Source organism: Corythoichthys intestinalis, chromosome 17 (genome assembly GCF_030265065.1).
Source record: "Corythoichthys intestinalis isolate RoL2023-P3 chromosome 17, ASM3026506v1, whole genome shotgun sequence".
Classification (NCBI taxonomy): Eukaryota; Metazoa; Chordata; class Actinopteri; order Syngnathiformes; family Syngnathidae; genus Corythoichthys; species Corythoichthys intestinalis.
The window spans coordinates 43491137-43511285 of record NC_080411.1 but is presented as its reverse complement, the minus strand read 5'-3'; the positions used below and the strand labels follow the sequence as shown (position 1 = coordinate 43511285).

At 39.1% G+C, this 20149-nt stretch overlaps 1 protein-coding gene across 1 annotated transcript; it reads right to left on the bottom strand.

Moving 5' to 3' along the window:
- Positions 1 to 6013: 6013 nt before the first annotated feature.
- LOC130905202 (GTPase IMAP family member 8-like) lies at positions 6014 to 19897 on the bottom strand. The gene is made up of 4 exons (XM_057818344.1): positions 19852 to 19897; positions 18989 to 19760; positions 6892 to 6935; positions 6014 to 6798 (listed from the first exon to the last, which is right to left on the bottom strand). The coding sequence occupies exons 1-4, from the start codon at positions 19877 to 19879 to the stop codon at positions 6014 to 6016; spliced, it is 1629 nt and encodes a 542-aa protein (XP_057674327.1). The 5' UTR covers positions 19880 to 19897.
- Positions 19898 to 20149: the final 252 nt, after the last annotated feature.

Here is a 20149-nt window from a genome sequence, read left to right as displayed (position 1 = left end):
TGCAGACAAATTGTGTTCGGCAACAAATTGGCATAATAAAATCTTCGCTTTCGTCACTTTTTATTCTGCAGACTGCATCTTTATGACCAGTGTTGTTAATCTTACTTTTAAAAAGTAATTAATTACAGTTACAAATTACTTCTCCCCAAAAATAATTGAATTAGCAACTCAGTTACCTGAATGTAAGAGTAATTAATTACTTGGCGAAGTAACGGGCATTACCTTTCATGTTTTTTTTTGTTTTTTTTTTAATTAAAAAAAAACAAAAAGCCTTTGCTATGTTGTGAAGTCATTTAATGTTGTGAATTAACCGTTAAATTTGTTAAAATTTCTCCCGTTTTTGCATTAGTTCCCTTCTGTCTACTTTCGATATGTGAAAATTTTAAAAGTGAAAGATTTTGCCGATTCAAGAGTATTTTAGATCAAAAGTTAATTAGGTACGCTCGGAAGGTTCACTACAACACAGCCTTTCTGAGAAGTCTACTGCTTTAAGATGGAGGCTGTTTACTAACGCCACCGAGTCTGTCATTTTGCATCTAGTTCCATATGCATGTGATATCTAGTGTAGCATAAAGTGGGCGTGGATTGTAGGCTGTCGGCTACAGTCAGGAAATATTGGAGCCACCTAGCCTAGCATCGCGTTTGCAACAGCGTCACAACACTCTTCCCTCCTTCCCACTCCCGCTCTTCTCTCTCCGTGTCTCTGACTTTTTTGGCGTCATTCAACCAACATAGTAACCCACATTGTCTCGTTGCCGAAACGATGACAAAATCTGAACAGAGAAAAAAAAAACGTAATTCATGAAAAACGAACAGATTTTGAACGTACGGTGTACAACTTTAAAAAATAGCGCTCACTTGTACAAATTACACCGAAACCGTACAACTTGACAGGTATGTAAACAGGAGATTAAAAGACTCACTTCTCGTCATCTGCACTTTGCCAAATTGTTGTATATAGTCGAATTGCATCAAAATATGATTGTAATTCGCATAATAAAATCATTTAAGACTTTTTTTTTTAATCCTGTCGCAAGCACTTTAATGTAAAGCATTGTTTAATTTCACAAATAAAACAAAGAGATAGCCCTCATTATGAATGTCAAACAACCACAGAGCAAATGTCACTCAAAAAGGATCCATTCAAAAGCAAACCATCTTTCTCCCTTTTAAATACAAATGATGCAATGGGAATAAAAGCCATGGAAAAATTAAAAGCATTTTAAACAAGTTTTAACTTTTGTTGCATGTAAAGCCTGATTGTGTCTGATGAGCAGTGTTGTTAATCTTACTGAAAAAAAGTAATTAATTATAGTTACAAATTACTTCTCCCAAAAAGTAATTGCGTTACTAACTCAATTACCTGAATGTAAGAGTAATCAGTTACTTGGCAAAGTAATTGGTGATAATTACTTTTTTTTTTCCCCTCAAAAAAAAAAAAAAAAAAAAACATTGGCCACACTATGTGAAGTTTTTTGTGGAGGTTTTTGGCCCGAGCCCAATTCTTTACCCTAATTTACCCTTTACCCTGAATCAACTGTTAAAAGTTGTTAAAATTGCTCCCATTATTGCATTAGTTCCCTTCTCTCTACTTTCGACATATGAAAGTTTTAAAACTGTTTCATCATTTAAAGATAGATTCAAGTCAAGATTTTGCCGATTTAGGCGTATTTTAGATAAAAAGTTACTTAGGTTCGCGAGGAAGGTTCTCTACAACAGAGCCGTCCTAAAAAGCCTACTGCTTTAAGATGGCGGCTGTCATTTTGCATCTAGTTATATCTATATACAGTACATGTGATATCTACCATGTCTACCATATCTACCATAACATGCGGGCGTAGTTTGTCCGGCTATCGGCTACAACATGTATTATTGGAGCTACCTAGCATCGCGTTTGCTCGGCGTCACAACTTTCTTGCCTCCTCCCCGCTCCTGCTCTGCTCTGTCGTCTCGGTGAGTCCGTCTCCCTCAGACTTTTCGACCAATATAGTAACGCATAGTAACGCATGCCTTTCCGTCCTCAGTAACGGTAACGGCGTTGCCAAGATGAGAAAAGTAATTAATTAGATTACCCACTACTGAAAAAAATAACGCCGTTAGTAACGCCGTTATATTGTAACGCCGTTATTAACAACACTGCTGATGAGTATGATGAAAACACAATGGTATGTTGCCTTTCAAGATTTAATACCTGAAGATGACATAAAGCATACAGTAAGGCAAATACCTACCTGTCAATTTGTACGGTTTCGGCGTAAATTGTACAAGTGAGCACTGATCTTAAATGTGTACGGCGTACGTTCAAAATCTGTTCATTTTTGCGTGCATTACGTTTTTTACTCTGTTCGGATTTTGTCACTGTTTCGGCACCGAGACAATGTTACTACTGTTGTATGTTACTATGTTACCGTTACTACGTTGGTTGAATGACGCGAGAAAAGTCACACACACTGAGAGGGAAGAGTGTTGTGACGCTGTAGCAAACGCGATGCTAAGCTAGGTGGCTCCAATATTTATTACTGTAGCCGACAGCCTACAATCTACGCCTAGATATCAAATGCTTATAGAACTACATGCGAAATGACAGACGGCGGTGTTAATAAACAGCCACCATTTTGAAGCAGTAGACTTCTCAGAAAGGCTCTGTTGTAGTGAACCTTCCTAGCGAACTTAAGCAACTTTTTATCTAAAATATTCCTAAATCGGCAAAATCTTGACTTTAATCTATCTTTAAATGATGAAACAGATTTAAAACTTTAATATGTCGAAAGTAGACAGAAGGGAACTAATACAAAAACGGTAGCAATTTTAACAACTTTTACAGTTCATTCACAACATTAAACGATTTCCAAAAATAGCAAAGGTTACTATGTTTTTTTGTGTGTGTTTTTTTTAAATGAAAAAAAAAAAAAAAATGAAAGGTAACACCAGTTACTTTGCCAAGTAACTAATTACGCTTACATTCAGGTAACTGAGTTACTAATTACTTTTTGGGAGAAGTAATATTTAACTAATTAATTACTTTTTAAAAGTAAGATTACCAACACTGGTCATAAAGATGAAGTCTGCAGAATGAAAAGAGACGAAAGCTGAGATTTCATTCTGCCAATTTGTTGCCGAACACAATTTGCCTGCAACTATTGCTGATCACTTATCAGAATTAGCAAAAGAAATGTTCCCTGACTCAAAGATTGCATTGGTAATTTAATTTTATCAATTGACGTTTTTAATTTATAATTGAACACACTAACGAACTACCTTCAAGTCAAACTGAATTGCGAGCTGAAGTGCAGCCATCAAAAGACATGACAGAAATTACCAAAAGATCTACATACAATTACAACAAAAGTCACTGTTAAATTTTAGTAATCACGATGTAGCTGAAGATATTGATTGTTCTTTGATTGCACCAGGTTATATGTTACAATATTATAAACGATTCGATTCGATTCAGAGGGTCACGATTTGATTCGGTTCGAGTCGGCAATGCATCGCGATGCATTAAAGCCTGGGATGCATTAAAATTCTAAAGCAAAGCATATTTTTCCTGAATCATGAGGCAACACAAGCGGTCAGACATTAAACAACTTTTTATTGCCTCTTGTGTCACTCCTGGTTGAAGTCGAATGAAAATACTTTCAGATACATGTATACATATATATATATATATATATATATATATATTAGGGCTGTCAAAATTATCGCGTTAACGCGCGGTAATTAATTTTTTAAATTAATCACGTTAAAATATTTGACGCAATTAACGCACATGTCCCGCTCAGACAGTATTCTGCCTTTTGGTAAGTTTTACAGCAAGGTTTTTTGTGCTGTCTAACAGCGAACTCTTGTGGTCGCTTTGCGACATGGTTTATTGCTTTCTTGCCAGTTCAATATGGCTGCACGACGTCTCGGGCTGACGCTTACGTTGTATTGTTGTGCTTATATGATCCTTAGACAAGATTTGTCCGTAAGTATGGTTGTTGTAAAGAATGTACATATTATGTTAGTAAGCGAAATGTTATATTTTTTGTATGAGACGCTTTTTGTTTATGTTTAGTGAACCTGTATAGCGTGCTAAGCTAACGTTGTTGCTAATGCAATGCTTGTGTACTTTTTTTTGTAGTTTCACTACAGTCTAAAGACGACAGTGGTTTGAGGCCATTTTATTAATAAATCAGATGAAAAAGGAAGAAGTCTGATTATTAAGGCGTCGTTCACTAGCTGTCTAGCTTTGGAAAAAGTAGACGCTTCGGAGTGAGGACAGCATAGACAGATTTAAATGACAGTAGAGTTAAATGCCCATTGCAGTCCTTATGTACCGTATGTTGAATGTATATATCCATCTTGTGTCTTATCTTTCCATTCCAACAAATTATTTTACAGAATATATATATAATTTACAGAAAAATATTGCATATTTTATAGATGGTTTGAATTGCGATTAATAGCGATTAATTACAATTAATTAATTTTTATACTGTAATTAACTCTATTAAAAATTTTAAACGTTTGACAGCCCTAATATATATATATATATATATATATATTTTTTTTTAAACATACAAAAGACGATTATTTTGATAACAGATCGTGGACTGGGCCACGAAAGACACATCTTTGAACTATAATTTAACCATAGGCGGAGTCTCTTCCGTGTGCTATTGCTTACTTCAAAAATACTGCGCGCACTTTGAAAATGAGAGCGCCACTGCCACCCACTGAGTGGATGTGCAAGTACACTTTATTCTAGTACGACAAAAAAAAAAAAAAAAAGCATGTTCCCCGAGGTCACACGCGCCACCCCTGGCATCGCTCTGCGCCCCCCTGGGGGGGCGCGCCCCACGATTTGAGAAGTACTGGGCTAGGACAACATTCACCAATATATACTTGTGTCATGTTACTTCTTTTTTTTTTTTAATACACAAACAGGCAGTATGTTACAACCTTGCTGCTCCTTCTGAGGCAGTTTGTCATTTCACCAGTCGCACTTGAATGAGTGCAATCATGTGGCAGTGCTCCCTCCCGACTCAACATGGACAAATTAATAAGCAAATAAAAAAAGAAACTATGGTGGTACCTCGACGTACAATCGCTTCTACACACGATCTTTACATCTGACTTAAAATTAGACTTGCCTTTTTTATTTTTTTATATTTTACAGCCAACGAAATGATTGAAATGCGACGATTTATGACAGTGTTTTCATTATTATCCCGTAAGATGGACACACGGCGGATTTTCTTGTGAAAGAAATCAACAAGGGTTCCAAGAATGTTAAAGCAGGTGGTGAGAAAAAAGGGAAAAGGTGAGGCTTACCGATGAAATGAAGATGTAAATGATCGGAAAATATGAGCTTGATGTGTGCGTCCGTCAACTGCTCGACAATACGGTCGGTCCTCCTCCTCCGTTCACCAGTCTAAATTTAATGTTAAGTTGACAATTATTATGATTGTAACATCGCCAAAAAAATTGCCAGCCTTGTCAGGTTTTTATTCATTTATTTCAGAACTTGTGCAACACAATATGCCTACTGTCTGCTGCAGCTGAACATGAAAAGCGAAAGTAAAAAATCCATTCTCACTCTGGCACTTCAGCCACGTGGTGCGTTCAGGTACACCACACAAAACACCACCGCCACATTAGAACCCGATTCGTTACATTATTATCATTCCGATTTTTATTCATAATTTGTTTTGCTCTCTGCAATTGCTAGTTGCAATAGTATCGCACTATTAAGGATTTAGTGTAGGTTTCCGGGCTGTGGAACGGATTAATGGAATTATAATGTATTCTTATGGGAAAATCCTGCTCGACATACGACCATTTCGACTTACAAACAAGGTCCTGGAACAAATTAACTTCATATGGAGAGGTAGCACTGTACATGATTTTCACAGTACTGGCAAAAGAATTTTAAAACAGCATATAAAATGGTGGCAGGTTACATCGTACTGTATTTTTATCATGATAAATGTTTACAAACCGCTCACACAGCTACATTAAACTGAAAGTTTTATGTGTGAAGGAGCACTGGGGTTTGTGACTGCCTTGCCTTGTTCGAGATGGTGCCTGGGACAATGTTTTGAGTAAGTATGTGTTGAAACTCAATGATTCTCGCCAACAGTTCCCCCATGAATGCTAAATTGGGTAGCTTCCCTCCTGAAACATTTATGTCAAGGCAATGGGTTTTGATCTCTTTTTCTGCAGCGTCAAACATCTCAAAATTATAGTGTTTGCCCCCGTTGCTTGCCACCATGTTGTCCATCATCTTAATCAGTTGCACCACTTGACGTCTTTTATGCATTTTCTTATTGTTGAACACATGATAACGGCCGCCACATCTCCTGATCACCTCTTGAAGTTTTGGATGGCAATTTCTCACATATTCCTGTATTGTTGCTCCACCAAGCTTGTCTCCTCGTGTGAATAAAACAATCATGTATTGGGATACCTCAGGACCAAATAGTTTCTGCAGAGCTTCCACGCAGTTTTCTTCTTCTTCCGTAAACCTTCCCACCTGGAGGACAAGCAGGAAGACGTGGGGGCCGGGAGAGGTCACATACATGCATTTGGCTATCTCTTTCTCTATATTTTCACGGTCTTCATGTGTATCCAGGATCCCGGGAGTATCAACAACTCGAATATCTCTCCGGTATTTTGCACGTTCACACTGACAGTACACAGTCACAGATTGTCTACTCGCTGAAGATAAAAATGCATTTTTGCCCAGTATGGTATTACCAGAAGCACTTTTCCCGACTCCTGTCTTACCAATCATCACAATCCTCAAACGTTCACCTGATAAGAAAAATAAACCACTTTAGCAAAACTGTCAAAATAACACATCGGAGAGAAGAGTGCAAAAATGATGATGAAAATTTGGAAGTTCACCTTCAGGGACGGAGAACCGCAAACCCATTTTGTGCTCTGATGCTCTGAAAAAGTCTTGACTCACTTTTAGTTTGGGTGTGTATAGATATTACTTCAACACTCCGCCCATTGTACAGACTGTAATTGTAAGACATCTGATAGGACAGGATTTTGTAAGAGAAAAAAATGCTCCTGCTAAATTGATTTGTACCCTTTTAGGGACAAGGGTCACTACAGAGGACAGCTATTCAAAAATGGACACTTAAGATCGCTCACTCTTTATATTGCGAGTAACTATTTTGTTCATTAAAAAAATTCTGTGTTTTGTTTTATACTGGACTGTCTCAGGAAATTAGAATACACAATATTCTAATTTTTTGAGACAGTCCTGTGTATATATACACATATATACAGGACTGTCTCAGGAAATTAGAATACACAATATTCTAATTTCCTGACTGTCTTCTCTTTTATAATGAGGACCAACGGTAGGAAAGTATGACCCAGAAACGCCAACGGCGCGACAACGCGGCTGCCAGGAGAACGCAGTGAAACGCGGGCGTTCGAGTCAATCAGCCAGTGCACACCAGTCGCAGTGCGGCCGTGTGTTAGATGCGTTCCAGAAGCGGCTCACGCGACGCACGTGAAAAGAACGGCAGAGTTTATTATTTGACGTGAGACACGGCCCTCCTGCGTCAATACTACTACCGGTAGATAGGATCGGGCCGAAAGTCCCTCGTGTAAAAATACGGTGGATCCGGTCGATTTTCAAACTAATATGCAATCGTAACCTACTTTTTGAGTCCATCAGAACTCTTGTATGGTAGATCGGGGCACAGTTGACTTGTCTTTGTTGATTTACTGCTGTCTTCTCTGCTATAATAATAACCAACACGCCCCGTGTTCAATACAAAACCCTCCTACCACAACAAAACAAGTAGGAAGTAATATTCACATAGGAACTAAAATTATACAACATAAAATATACATGAATACTACATCACATTTGTAAAATATAAACGCATAATAAAATTAATAGTAGCCCATTTAAATAAAATACAGTGAAATAAGCTAAAACACCAGTAATTAAATAATAAGAATGATACACACATCCTGCTTACACAATTAAATTTATGAATTTCTGTGTGGCGCTTTAACTTGAGAAAATCCACCAATAAAGCTTTTGAAAACCGTTCATAAGAATAAAAAATGTTTCTTTGAGGCATTTCATTTGTAAAATACATGTTAAAATCTTTATCATTGGGATTGCTTTTCTCTTTAGCACAGGACTTCTTTTTTTTCTTCTTTCTTTCAGAAAGAAAGCTGACCAATACGCGGGGTCTGAAAGGCAAATTGTTGTTGGATTATCTTTAAATACCCGCTACTTTTTGACCAGAATTCTAGCTTTATATAGGCTAATGTTCCTATTGTTGAAAGCACAAAAGTGTGTAATAAACAACTAGCACATTTATATTTTGCATTTTGTTTTCTTACTGAACCGAAAATTAACCGAACCGTGACCTCAAAACCGAGGTACGTACTGAACTGAGATTTTTGTATACCGTTACACCCCTACCAATTACTGTCGAATGGTAACTTTACTATCGATAGAGCTGTATCTCTCACCTGTAAAACCGGAGATCCGGTTGTATCGGTTTATCGTTCTCAAGGTTGATAAAAAGGCCAGGTTGGAGTTTGCCAAAACTTACCTGAGAAAGCCAAAAACGTTTTGTGTAGAATGTTCTCTGGTCAGATGACACAAAAGTCGAGCTTTTTGGGAAAAAGCATCAACATAGAGTTTACAGGGGGAAAAAAACGAGGCCTTCAAAGAAAAGAACACGGTCCCCACAGCCAAACATGGCGGAGGTTCCCTGATATTTTGGGGTTGCTTTGCAGCCTCTGGCACTGGACTGCTTGACCGTGTGCTTGGCATGATGAAGTCTGAAGACTACCAACAAATTTTGCAGCATAATGTAGGGCCCAGTGTGGGAAGGCTGGGTCTCCCTCAGAGGTCATAGGTCTTCCAGCAGCACAATGACCCAAAACACACTTCAAAAAGCACTAGAAAATGGTTTGAGTGAAAGCACTGGAGACTTTCAAAGTGGCCAGCAATGAGTCCAGACCTGAATCCCATAGAACACCTGTGGAGAGATCTGAAAATAGCAGTTTGGGGAAGGCACCCTTCAAATCTCAGAGACCTGGAGCAGTTGGCCAAAGAAGAATGGTCTAAAATTCCAGCAGAGCATTGTGAGAAACTCATTGATGGCTACCGGAAGCGGTTGTTTGCAGTTATTTTGTCTAAAGGTTGTGCTACCAAGCATTAGGCTGAGAGTGCCAATGCCCCATTTCGGAATTTTGTGTAAAATGACAACGATTTAATTTTTTTCCCATGCTCTTTTGTGTTTTTTTTTTTCATTGCAAGCAAAATAAATGGAGATATTGCAGGGTGTCCATAAAGTCTCTTTACCATTTAAAAAATTTATCAAAAATGTATTTGATTAGATATTTTATTCTGCGTATGGTAACTGGTAAAGAGACTTTATGGACACCCTGTACTACCAAAGCATTTGTAATTGAAATCATTTTCTGGGAGAAATTGAGCATTATTTGCAGGGGTGCCAATACTTTTGGCCAGCAGTGTACCTGGCATTGGGCTGATTTTAGAATGAACCAAAATCATGTTCAAATTTTTGTTAACACTATTTAAAAAACATCTGATTATCTCTAAATGTTGCTTTATGGTCAAAATGGCCACTTCTGGTTGATGAATGAAGGAACTCTATATGTGATAGTTGTTTCTACTGCATGTCATTGTTGTTATGTATTTGATAGAGAATTGGTTTGTGAGATGCCTATGGCAGTATAGCAAGTTGAGCAGGTTTTCAATTTTGTTTTGAAAAGTTCAATATCGTCTGGTAAAAACGCCAGCTTGTCAAAAAAACATTTTCTTGAGTGGGAGGAGCGGATGAACGTTCCCATTCCAATTGAATTGTATTGGAGGTCTCGTGCCATAAATGGCACTGAAAGATAAGCTTTCACAGCCGGTCCTCCAAGTTTAAATGAAATGGAAGTCTGGTGCCATCAATGAGTTAAACACTATCAAAAAAAGAAATCTACCTTATAGTGTTACGTGGGGCCATAACTACAGTGTATTTCTGTTTTTATCAATCTCTTTAATTGAATCTTTATTAATATTGTATTAATTTACAAATGTATTTATTAATGTATCAATTCAATGATAATATAAAAAGAAATAATGATTTTTTTATTGAAAAACTATTTGATAACATTTTTATGACAAAAAATCTTGTGTTCAATAGAAAAATAATAACCGTGATATTATGATTAAACAGTTATATAAAAATAATACAGCAAGCATTACAAATACTGGACTGTCTCAGGAAATTAGAATACACAATATTCTAATTTTTTGAGACAGTCCAGGACAAAGAAACTGTAACCCGATCGACTCACTGCCTCGAAAAGTAAGGGCTATTTTACGTCAGAAACTCCTTCGTTACAAGTCCGTTCCGAGCCAAGCACCACGTACCGAATCGGTTCAATACTATTAAATGTACCGTTACACCCTTAGTAATTAGCCATTAAATATTCAATGAACCAATAGTAGAGATAGAATGCGGCTATCGCGAGCACACGAATCGGCTTCTAATGCCTAGTTCAATGCATTGCTTAATATGATAATAATTAAGCTTTTACTTCACATGCTGCGCTTGTGTCACTCACCACACAGCGCACTTAGATTTTGAGCGCACGCATGATATAATATGGCCAAGCACCACTCACAGTCGTGGTTGCCTCAACTTCCCATGCATTTCGGCAGAACCGCTAGTAGTTGCCGTCATTGCCCGATCGTCACGGGCGTGTCATAACAACGCGAGAGCTAACAAAACCTCTGTAACGTACGCTCCGTAGCGTTTTCTTCACAGCCCAAAACGAAACTAGTAGTGGCAACGAAGCAACATGCTTAAACAATGGACGGTTTGAGCACCACGCCAGCGATGTGCTGCGATTGATTTTCAACGCACCCAGGAAAACAAAAGTCGGACTTTGAAGTGGTGAAGGCAGCCAGATCTGTTCGCGTAGGACAGAGCTAGTGTGAAGCAGTACAGAGATTTTGAGTTTTTAACCCTGAAAAATAACCCACTACAATGGTGGAAAGGGTGGCATATTGTTTCCACGAAACGCAGTCTACTTAAACATGAACATGTGGATCAGTTGATCCTCCTCAAGAAAAATCTGCCCTTCAAAAAAGATATGGACAGTAATGAATAAAAAATGTGGAAGCACAGATTTAAGTAAATTACTTTGCGGTGTATAAGGTTAAAGTAATGATTATAGACCCCATCTATCTAAAATGCCATGTTTTTATTCCCCCAATTATACCAGTGGTAAAGCATAATTTATTATTTATTCATGATGATAACACTAGCAGGTTTAATTATTTTTTTCTAGAGCTGCTGCATACAACTAATATTTTTAGTTTGTAAGATGTTTACTTTGATAGGTTGCACTTAAATTACTTACCTATTGTGTTCAAAACACTAGGAAATACAGTAATTAAATTACTGCACTTTATTGTTGTCTGTTACTGGAGTTTTATTTTATTATCAATCCCATTCGTCAAAATGACGGTCATATAGTAAGCTTTATTTTTTTTTTGCATTAAAGAAATAAAACACAACATTGGTATGAAATTTTGTTGTTTAATTTTGCTATTAGAAACGTGGTCTTTTTTATATGTTTAAAATACTGTACGGACACACACAACAAATGTTTACTATCGTATCGTTTTCACTCTGTATCGAACCGTATCGTTTTTAAATTGTATCGAATCGTATCGAATCGCTCGGCCTTAAAACTGTATCGTTTTTTAATCGAATCGTAACCTGCGTATCTAGATACCAGTGTTGGACATGTTACTTTAAAAAAGTAATTAGTTATAGTTACTCACTACTTCTTCCAAAAAGTAACTGAGTTAGTAACTGAATTACTCTATGGTAAAAGTAACTAGTTACCGGGTAAAGTAACTATTTCCATTACTTTAAAAAGAAGTTGTTGTATGTCAAAGAATTTGAAATTTTCTGAGCAGTATTCGAGTTAGTTAAATAGAGAAGAACAGACAGGTAGTTGTGTTATAGAACCTTGTAATATTTATTACACCTCACCAGCAACAGATTTATCCTACACTTGAAGTGCAACAAAAATAAACAGTAAGCAATATAATAAAATAACAATCAGCAGTAAACAATATAAAGTGACTTTAATCAATTAAATCTAACTCTCACAACCTGAGACAACTGGTCAAGTAGACCTAGCCTACTGTACTTCAAGTATTTTGACTTGAAATAGTGTTTATATCTCCACCTCGTAAAGGACAAATTTTCCTCTGAATGCTCTGCCATCATATCTGTTTTGCGTGTATGTGTTTGCCGCACGCGCTGTTCCGGTTTCTGTGTGAAAACACTGGCTCTGATTGGCTTACCATGACATATTACTCTAACCCTCAGCCAATCCCAATCACTTCCATCGCATCTATCCAAGGGGTGAATTCAGGTAGCCTCGTCACTCTCAAAGCGTCTGCCGTCCTCAAGATTGAAGCAGCATTTTTGCTAGCTGACAGTGGGGGATGCGAATGAGGCTAGCATTCAGGTGTAGCAAACACAGAAACGTTAGCAAGCTTTGGAAAGCATTGTCTAATTGAATGAGCAGGGACAAACAGCCTGGAGTCATAAGAAGTACGTGCTGTAATATTCTGATACAGAATTATCTGACGCACTCTAAAGTGCACGTGGCGCCAATATTGTTTTGCTCACATGATGCGGGAGTGAGTCAGAGACACAGCCTGCTGAAACCTGTACGTTAGTGTTAATGTTGGACTTATATGTGCTATTAAAGAAAAAGAGTGCCAGCACGTCCTGTGATGTATATCTTTGCTAAGAAAAAGCACAAAACAAAACACGTGCGCTATTTGCGAACCTGAACGCACCCCAAGTCTTGGATGACAAATAAACAGAGCAGAGTAGACTCGCTACGGCTGGTAGTTTCTTCAATTTATTCAGAGTAGGTAACGCACTGCTTTTGACCGTCAGTAACGGTAACGGCGTTGTAACGGTGGAAAATCGAATCGGCTTCACGCCAGAGATTCCCAACCCTATTTTTTATGTCTCTAGATCAGAAGTGGGGTCTTCCTGGGTATCCTACCATAGAGTCCCTTCTCAATCAGACGTCAACGGATAGTACGGGTTGACACTAGCCACGTTTACATGGAGCCAAATATTCCAATTACAATCGGTTTAGATGTTCAAACCGAATAAATGTGTTCCATATAAACACCTCATTCGGAATGAACAGGCCCAAACCAAATGGAATTTCATTCCGTTTCACAGGGGTGGAATATTCCTTTTCCCAAACAGATTAGAAGTAAAATTATATCATGTAAACAGGGAAGTGGAATGGTGTCTGGTTGCGTTCTTTCTGCACGTGCTCCGTACTGACGTGATGACGTCACTTGGTGACGTAAGTAACGTCACTTGCAACATGGCTTCCAAGCACAGCGCACCTAATTGGAGTCAGGCGGAAAGTTTATATCCATGAATCCCTCCACCAGCCCACACAACTTTTTAAATGAACCGCGTGTCATTCTGAAGTTTTGTTTCCACTCGAAAAGTTAAAACAGCAGCTGATCTGACGATCGATCTCCATGTTTTGCAACGTGACGCTTTGTTTTGATTAATCTGCGCATGTCAAACGGCAGTTGTCAAACGTCCTTTCGGAATAAAGGCAGACACATGTAAACGCTGGATCGGAATAGAAGTGACATGTAAACAGCTGATCTGAAATATCCATTCGGAATGATTTGAATCGGTATGAATAAAAGTCAGCATGTAAACGTGGCTACTGTTGTACCCTTGGACTCCAGTGGCCTATAGACCCTACCCACCTACGTCATAAAACCACGTGCTCGCTGTGTGGTTCCGCCCACTTGTCCGTCATTTTGTCTCTGTATTAGCATTGTTTTCAATTGATCGAGGAATTTAAAATGCATTTCATGGAAGACCCGGTGCTTTCTGATGCCGTAAACTCACTGGATGTGTTGCATAAAAGGCGTTATGTGGAAAAGCTTCGTTCTATACAGTCGCCAGATCCATATTTGATGCCTAAATCAATTATTTTTGACCGGCTGCCTTCGCCGTCTCTGCCTGACCCTGATATTTACAACTATCTTGTCCACACAAAATCAGCCTATTCTCACGAAAGTTTGAAAAACTTTAAGAGCTTGGAGGCTTATAAATGCTACGTTGCTGGTTGGGTGAAACAGGTCCTCGTACACGAAAATTCGGCAGGAATCTTGTGCTCGGAAGGTGAGTTACGAAATTTTCAATTCAAAATCTTTTGTTCTTGCTAACATCCACTGTCAAGTCTAATGTATTTCATGTCATTTGTCAATGGAGCTAGGGCTTTTAATGTTTATATGGTTTGGCGATAGCACTCACTACATACATACATGTATGTTGTCGGCAATTAGCCTAGCAATGATCTTAATTGTGGTTATTTGTCAGCCCCGTAGACGAGGCCAGTTTCTTTCACTTGGTACCAGCTAAATATTATTCAAAAAATAACGATGGTGGAAGAAAGGGAAGTCACAAACATCTTGAATTTGAAACTATGTCGTACTACGTCGTATGTTGTCGGCGATTAGCCTAGCAGTTATCTTAATTGTGGTTGTCAGGCCAAAACCCTCTAAATATATATTAAATGCATCTTACCGGATATAAAATGACTACTACATAGTCTGTGGTGATTTTTTGGTGTCCAGTTTTCACGTCGAATTGCAGCAGCCCATTTCGCTCTCCTCTTTGGATCCCTCGGAATACGGTAAAACTTCAAGTCTCTCCTTCCATCTTCTCTGTTAGCGCAACCAACAGCCACACACGCCTTCACCATTTTGATTATTAATGTTAAGGAGCAGAAAAACACGCCGTAAATAGGAGGAATGTACGTAGCCGTAACAGGTTAACACTATGTTTTGACGGTCAATTGGGCGGTACCATTCAGGAGAGCGGAGTTGTGACGTCACGTGGGTAGGGTCTATACTACGAACCGAGTTCAACCTGCCCAGAAGTAATCCAGTTTACCATCGGGTAACCGGAGTTGACAAAACCTGGTTGTCTAGTTTGTGGTCAATCGGTGCTACAACGCTGATTATGAGGTTGATTAGTCGAACCTGTGTCAACCCAGTCAGACTTACTGCGCGTTCACATAAAAGGGGGCGGTGACCAGAGTCAAACACTACTTGTGACGATGGCACGGGCACCTTACTTCACGGAGGAGGAATGCGCGATGATCATGCGGAATTATAAGGAATTAAAATCCACCCTCACTGCGAAATCCAACACCGTTTCGGCGAGTAGAGCGCAACGGGTCTGTTGACAGCGAATTTACAGATTGTGTGATTTGTGAATGCGTCAATATGCCAGTTTACTTATGTCCATGAAAAGAAATAAAGCCTGCTGTCAGGACAATAAAATAAGATTTGGTACATTAACAGTAAGAAATAATTGTCACGCATCACCCACACGAAACAGGATGATTGTATGTTTAGTCCCCTTGACTGTCCGAATACGTATGTTCTTTTTTTTAGTTTGGGCCTAAAAAATCCAGCCCGACCCGACCCGAGTCGCCCCCCCCCCCCCCCCCCCCCAAAAAAAAAGTATGTTATATTTGTGAGGACTCAGGAGAAGAAGGAAATGCGGGGATGCCATGCGTTGTTGCGTAAATAAAAGCCCGTCTTTTGTAACGATTTTTCACAGTTAAACAAGACTGTAAGATGCATATTCAATAAACTTTTATATCTTTTATATTTGTGCATCTGTCCTATCAGTGGATTTGACATTTAATTTAATTTCCTCGAGTTGGCAGAAAAAAACGCAAGTTTTCTCAATGTTTAAATAGTCTACATATTTCTATGATTATTATAAATGCATCAATTTGAAGCGTTTCCATACCCCACTCCGAATCGCACGGCATACAGTGTTCTTACGCAGATATTCAGCATCACCGATGGAATACATATATTGTCCCTGGCGAAAGAGCGCACGGACAGGCACACACAATCTGCGCGGTTGTGAGGGCCTGAATCGGCGGGTTACATTAGTGACGTCTGCCTAGATCAGTTGGCAGAGGTAAATAATTCCCTCAGCTGAAAATCTATATCTTTCATGGAGAACATCTTCCGGGTACGCCAGCGGATTCTGGCGGTCCCGAAATACCCGTGCCCTCTGGAAAGAGCCCCTCACAATCCGCGCGCCAATGTCGTATGGGTCGTCCAAGTATGCTGTCATTGTCAGGAGGACACGTCCGCGGAGGAGTGCTGTTTAAATAGAGCGTGAATAATTGGAATCCTGATGTCAAGCAAGATCTAACTCTGACACGACCAGGTTTGGCGTGTGGCGTGTGTTGCCATGGCAACACTTCTCGGTTCCAACATATCCACCTTTCGTAGTCTCGCATAGCCGCGAACTTACGTCGCACGTGATAAAGTTACTCTCGAAGTTACCCTGCTAAGCCAGAAAACCGGCTTCGTAGTATAGGCCACCGGACAGTTTGAACTTGTTTGGATGTTAGTCAAGGTTCTACTGGACTGTCTCAGGAAATTAGAATACACAATATTCTAATTTTTTGAGACAGTCCTGTGTATATATACAGGACTGTCTCAGGAAATTAGAATACACAATATTCTAATTTTTTGAGACACCAGGAAATTAGAATACACAATATTCTAATTTTTTGAGACAGTCCTGTGTATATATACAGGACTGTCTCAGGAAATTAGAATATTGTGTATTCTAATTTCCTGAGACAGTCCAGTATATCCACTATCTCTTGAAATCTCTTGTCAACTTTTCTTTTCCGTCCACATCTGGGGAGGTTAGTCACAGTGCCATAGGCTTTACACATATTGATGAAACTGAATAAGCAAAAGCACAATTGGGAAAGCATTTGTAAATTATTCATTTTTATTTAATTTTGATAGTCTTTATATGACTATCTTTGCAAATGCTGTCTTTTATTTATTGTATTTATATAATTGCGTTTGTGAATGTTGTAATTTATTAATTGCATTTATATGTCTGCATTTGTAAATGTTCTCTTTTATTGATTGCTGTTATATGACTACATTTGTAAATGTCTATTATTGATTGCCGTTATATGACTACATTTGTAAATGTTGTTTATTATTGATTGTCTTTATATAACTGCATTCGTAAATGTTGTCTGTCATTGATTGTCATTATATTTATGCGTTTAAGAATTTTCTCTTTTATTGATTGCCGTTATATGAATACATTTGTAAATGTTGTCTTTTATTGGTTGTCTTCCAGCACCTCCGTGACCCTCGTGGGGACAAAGCGGCATGGATAATAATTGAATGAATGAATGTATTTCCTATTATTTTTGGCACTCTTGTGACTCCATACTCCTTACTCTGACTGCTCTTTACTCACGCGGCACACACCGCGGCACTGCAGCTGCAGGTGCCAGATAGATCACCCATCGTTCCCTTCATCCATACGCTGTTTGTGTGGCTAATACGGACTGTCAGGGCGGGTATAGACCCTACCCACCGACGTCACAAAATCACGTGATCGCTGTATTGTTCCGCCCCCTTGTCCGTCATTTTGTGTCTGTATTATCAATGGTCTCAATTGATCGAGCAATTTATAATGCATTTCATGGAAGACCCGGTGCTTTCGGTTGCCGTAAACTCACTGGATGCGTTGCATAAAAGGCTTTATGTGGAAAAGCTTCAGTTTATCCATTCACCAGATCCATATTTGATGCCTAAATCGATGTTTTTCGACCCGCTGTCTTCGCCTGACATCTGCTAGCTACCCTGATATTTACAACTATCTTGTCCACACAAAATCAGCCTATTCTCACAAAAGTTTGAAAAACTTAAAGAGCTTGGAGGCTTATAAATACTCCGTTGCTGGTTGGGTGAAACAGCTCCTCGTCCACGAAAATTTGGCAGGAATCTATCTTGTGCTTGGAAAGGTGAGTTACGAAATTTTCAATTCAAAATCTTTTGTTCTTGCTAACATCCACTGTCAAGTCTAATGTATTTCATGTCATTTGTCAATGGAGTTAGGGCTTTTAATGTTATATGGTTTAGCGATAGCACTCTCACTACATACATACGTGTATGTTGTCGGCGATTAGCCTAGCAATGATCTTAATTGTGGTTGTCAGCCCAAAACCCTCTAAATATATATTAAATGCATCTTACCAGATATAAAATGACTACTACATAATCTGTGGTAATCGTTTGGAGCCCAGTTTTCTCGTCGAATTGCAGCAGCCCATCTCGCTCTCTCCTCTCCGGGTCTCTCGGAATCCGGTAGAACTTCAAGTCTCTCCGTCTGTCTTCTCTGTTATTGCACCTGACCGCCACACACGCCTTCACCATTTTGATTATTAATGTAAACGAGCAGAAAACCACGCCGTAAATAGGAGGAATGTACGTAGCCGTAACAGGTAAACACGATGTGTTGACGGACAATTGGGCGGCACCAGTCAGGAGGGCGGAGTTGTGACGTCACGTGGGTAGGGTCTATTACTGGAAACAAAACCAATTGTTTTGCCATGCCCACATGCTTCGTGCTTGAGTGGCCACTGATTGGCCTGGCCTGCTTCTGGTAGCCAGCGTATGAGATACCTGTATTTAAAAAAAAAAAAACAAAACCCAGAGGCGCAGGCCAATCATTGAGCCAGTGCAGGTGGAATTCTCCGCCCTCTCTCTATGGCCAGTCCAGGCCTGTTGTGTTGATAAGAATTTTATTCATCATAAATACAGGCTACAACATTCACAGACATATAAACACTTGCGTCAAAGTACATTTTTTTTTCCATTACACAAACAGGCAGTATGTTACAAGCTGGCTGTTGCTTCTCAAGCAGTTTATTTCACCAGACAGAAAAAAAAGAAACGATAGGATTTTCACAGTATTGGGAAGAGAATTCTAAAACAGCATATCAATTGGTAGCAGGTTACATCGTACTGTATTGTTGTCATGATATATGTTTATAAACCGCTCACACAGCTACATTAAACTGAAAGTTTTCTGTATGAAGGGGCACTGTTTCTGTGACTACCTTGCCATATCCGAGATTGCTTGGTGCCTGAGACAACGTTTGAGTGAGCATGTGCTGAAACCCAACGATTCTCACTAATAGTTCCCTTAGGGTCTCAAAGTTGAGAGGCTTCCCTGTTTCTGGCTCTTTAAACACCTCATCACTATAGTGTTTTCCCCCGTTGCTTGCCACCATGTTGTCCATCATCTTAACCAGTTGCACCACTTGACGTCTATTACGCATTTTCTTATTGTTGAACACATGATAACGGCCGCCACATCTCCTGATCACCTCTTGAAGTTTTGGATGGCCATTTCTCACATACTCCTGTACTGTTGCTCCACCAAGCTCGTCTCCTCGTGTGAATAAAACAATCATGTATCGGGATACCTCAGGACCAAATAGTTTCTGCAGAGCTTGCACGCAGTTTTCTTCTTCTTCCATAAACCTTCCCAACTGCAAGACAAGCAGGAAGACGTGGGGGCCGGGAGAGGTCAAATGAATGCATTTGGTTAACTCTGTCCTTATGAATTCAGGGTCTTGATCTGTATCCAGGATCCCGGGGGTATCAACAACTTCAATATCTCTCCGGAAATGTGCACGTTCCCGGTGGCATTGCTTAGTCACAGATTTTGCACTCGCCTCAGATTTAAATGCATTTCGGCCCAGTATGGTATTACCAGAAGCACTTTTCCCGACTCCTGTCTTACCAATCATCACAATCCTCAAGGTTTCACCTAATACGAAAAGTAAACTACTTTAGCAAAACTGTAAGAATGATACAAAGGAGAGAAGAGTGCAAGAAATGATGAAAATTAGGAACATCACCTTCAGGGACGGAGAACCGAGAACCCATTTTGCGCTCTGATGACTGAAAAAGATTTGACTCACTTTCAGTTTGGGTGTGTATACACTTGAATTCAACACTCCGCCCATTTTAGAGACTGTAATCGTAAGACATCTGATAGGACAGGATTTTGTAAGACAAAAAAATGCTGCTGCTAAATTGATTTGTACCCTTTTAGGGGCAAAGGTCACAACAGAGGACAGCTATTCAAAAATAGACACTTGAGACCTTTCACCCTTATATTGCGAGTAAATCTTTTTGTTCATTTAATATATACAT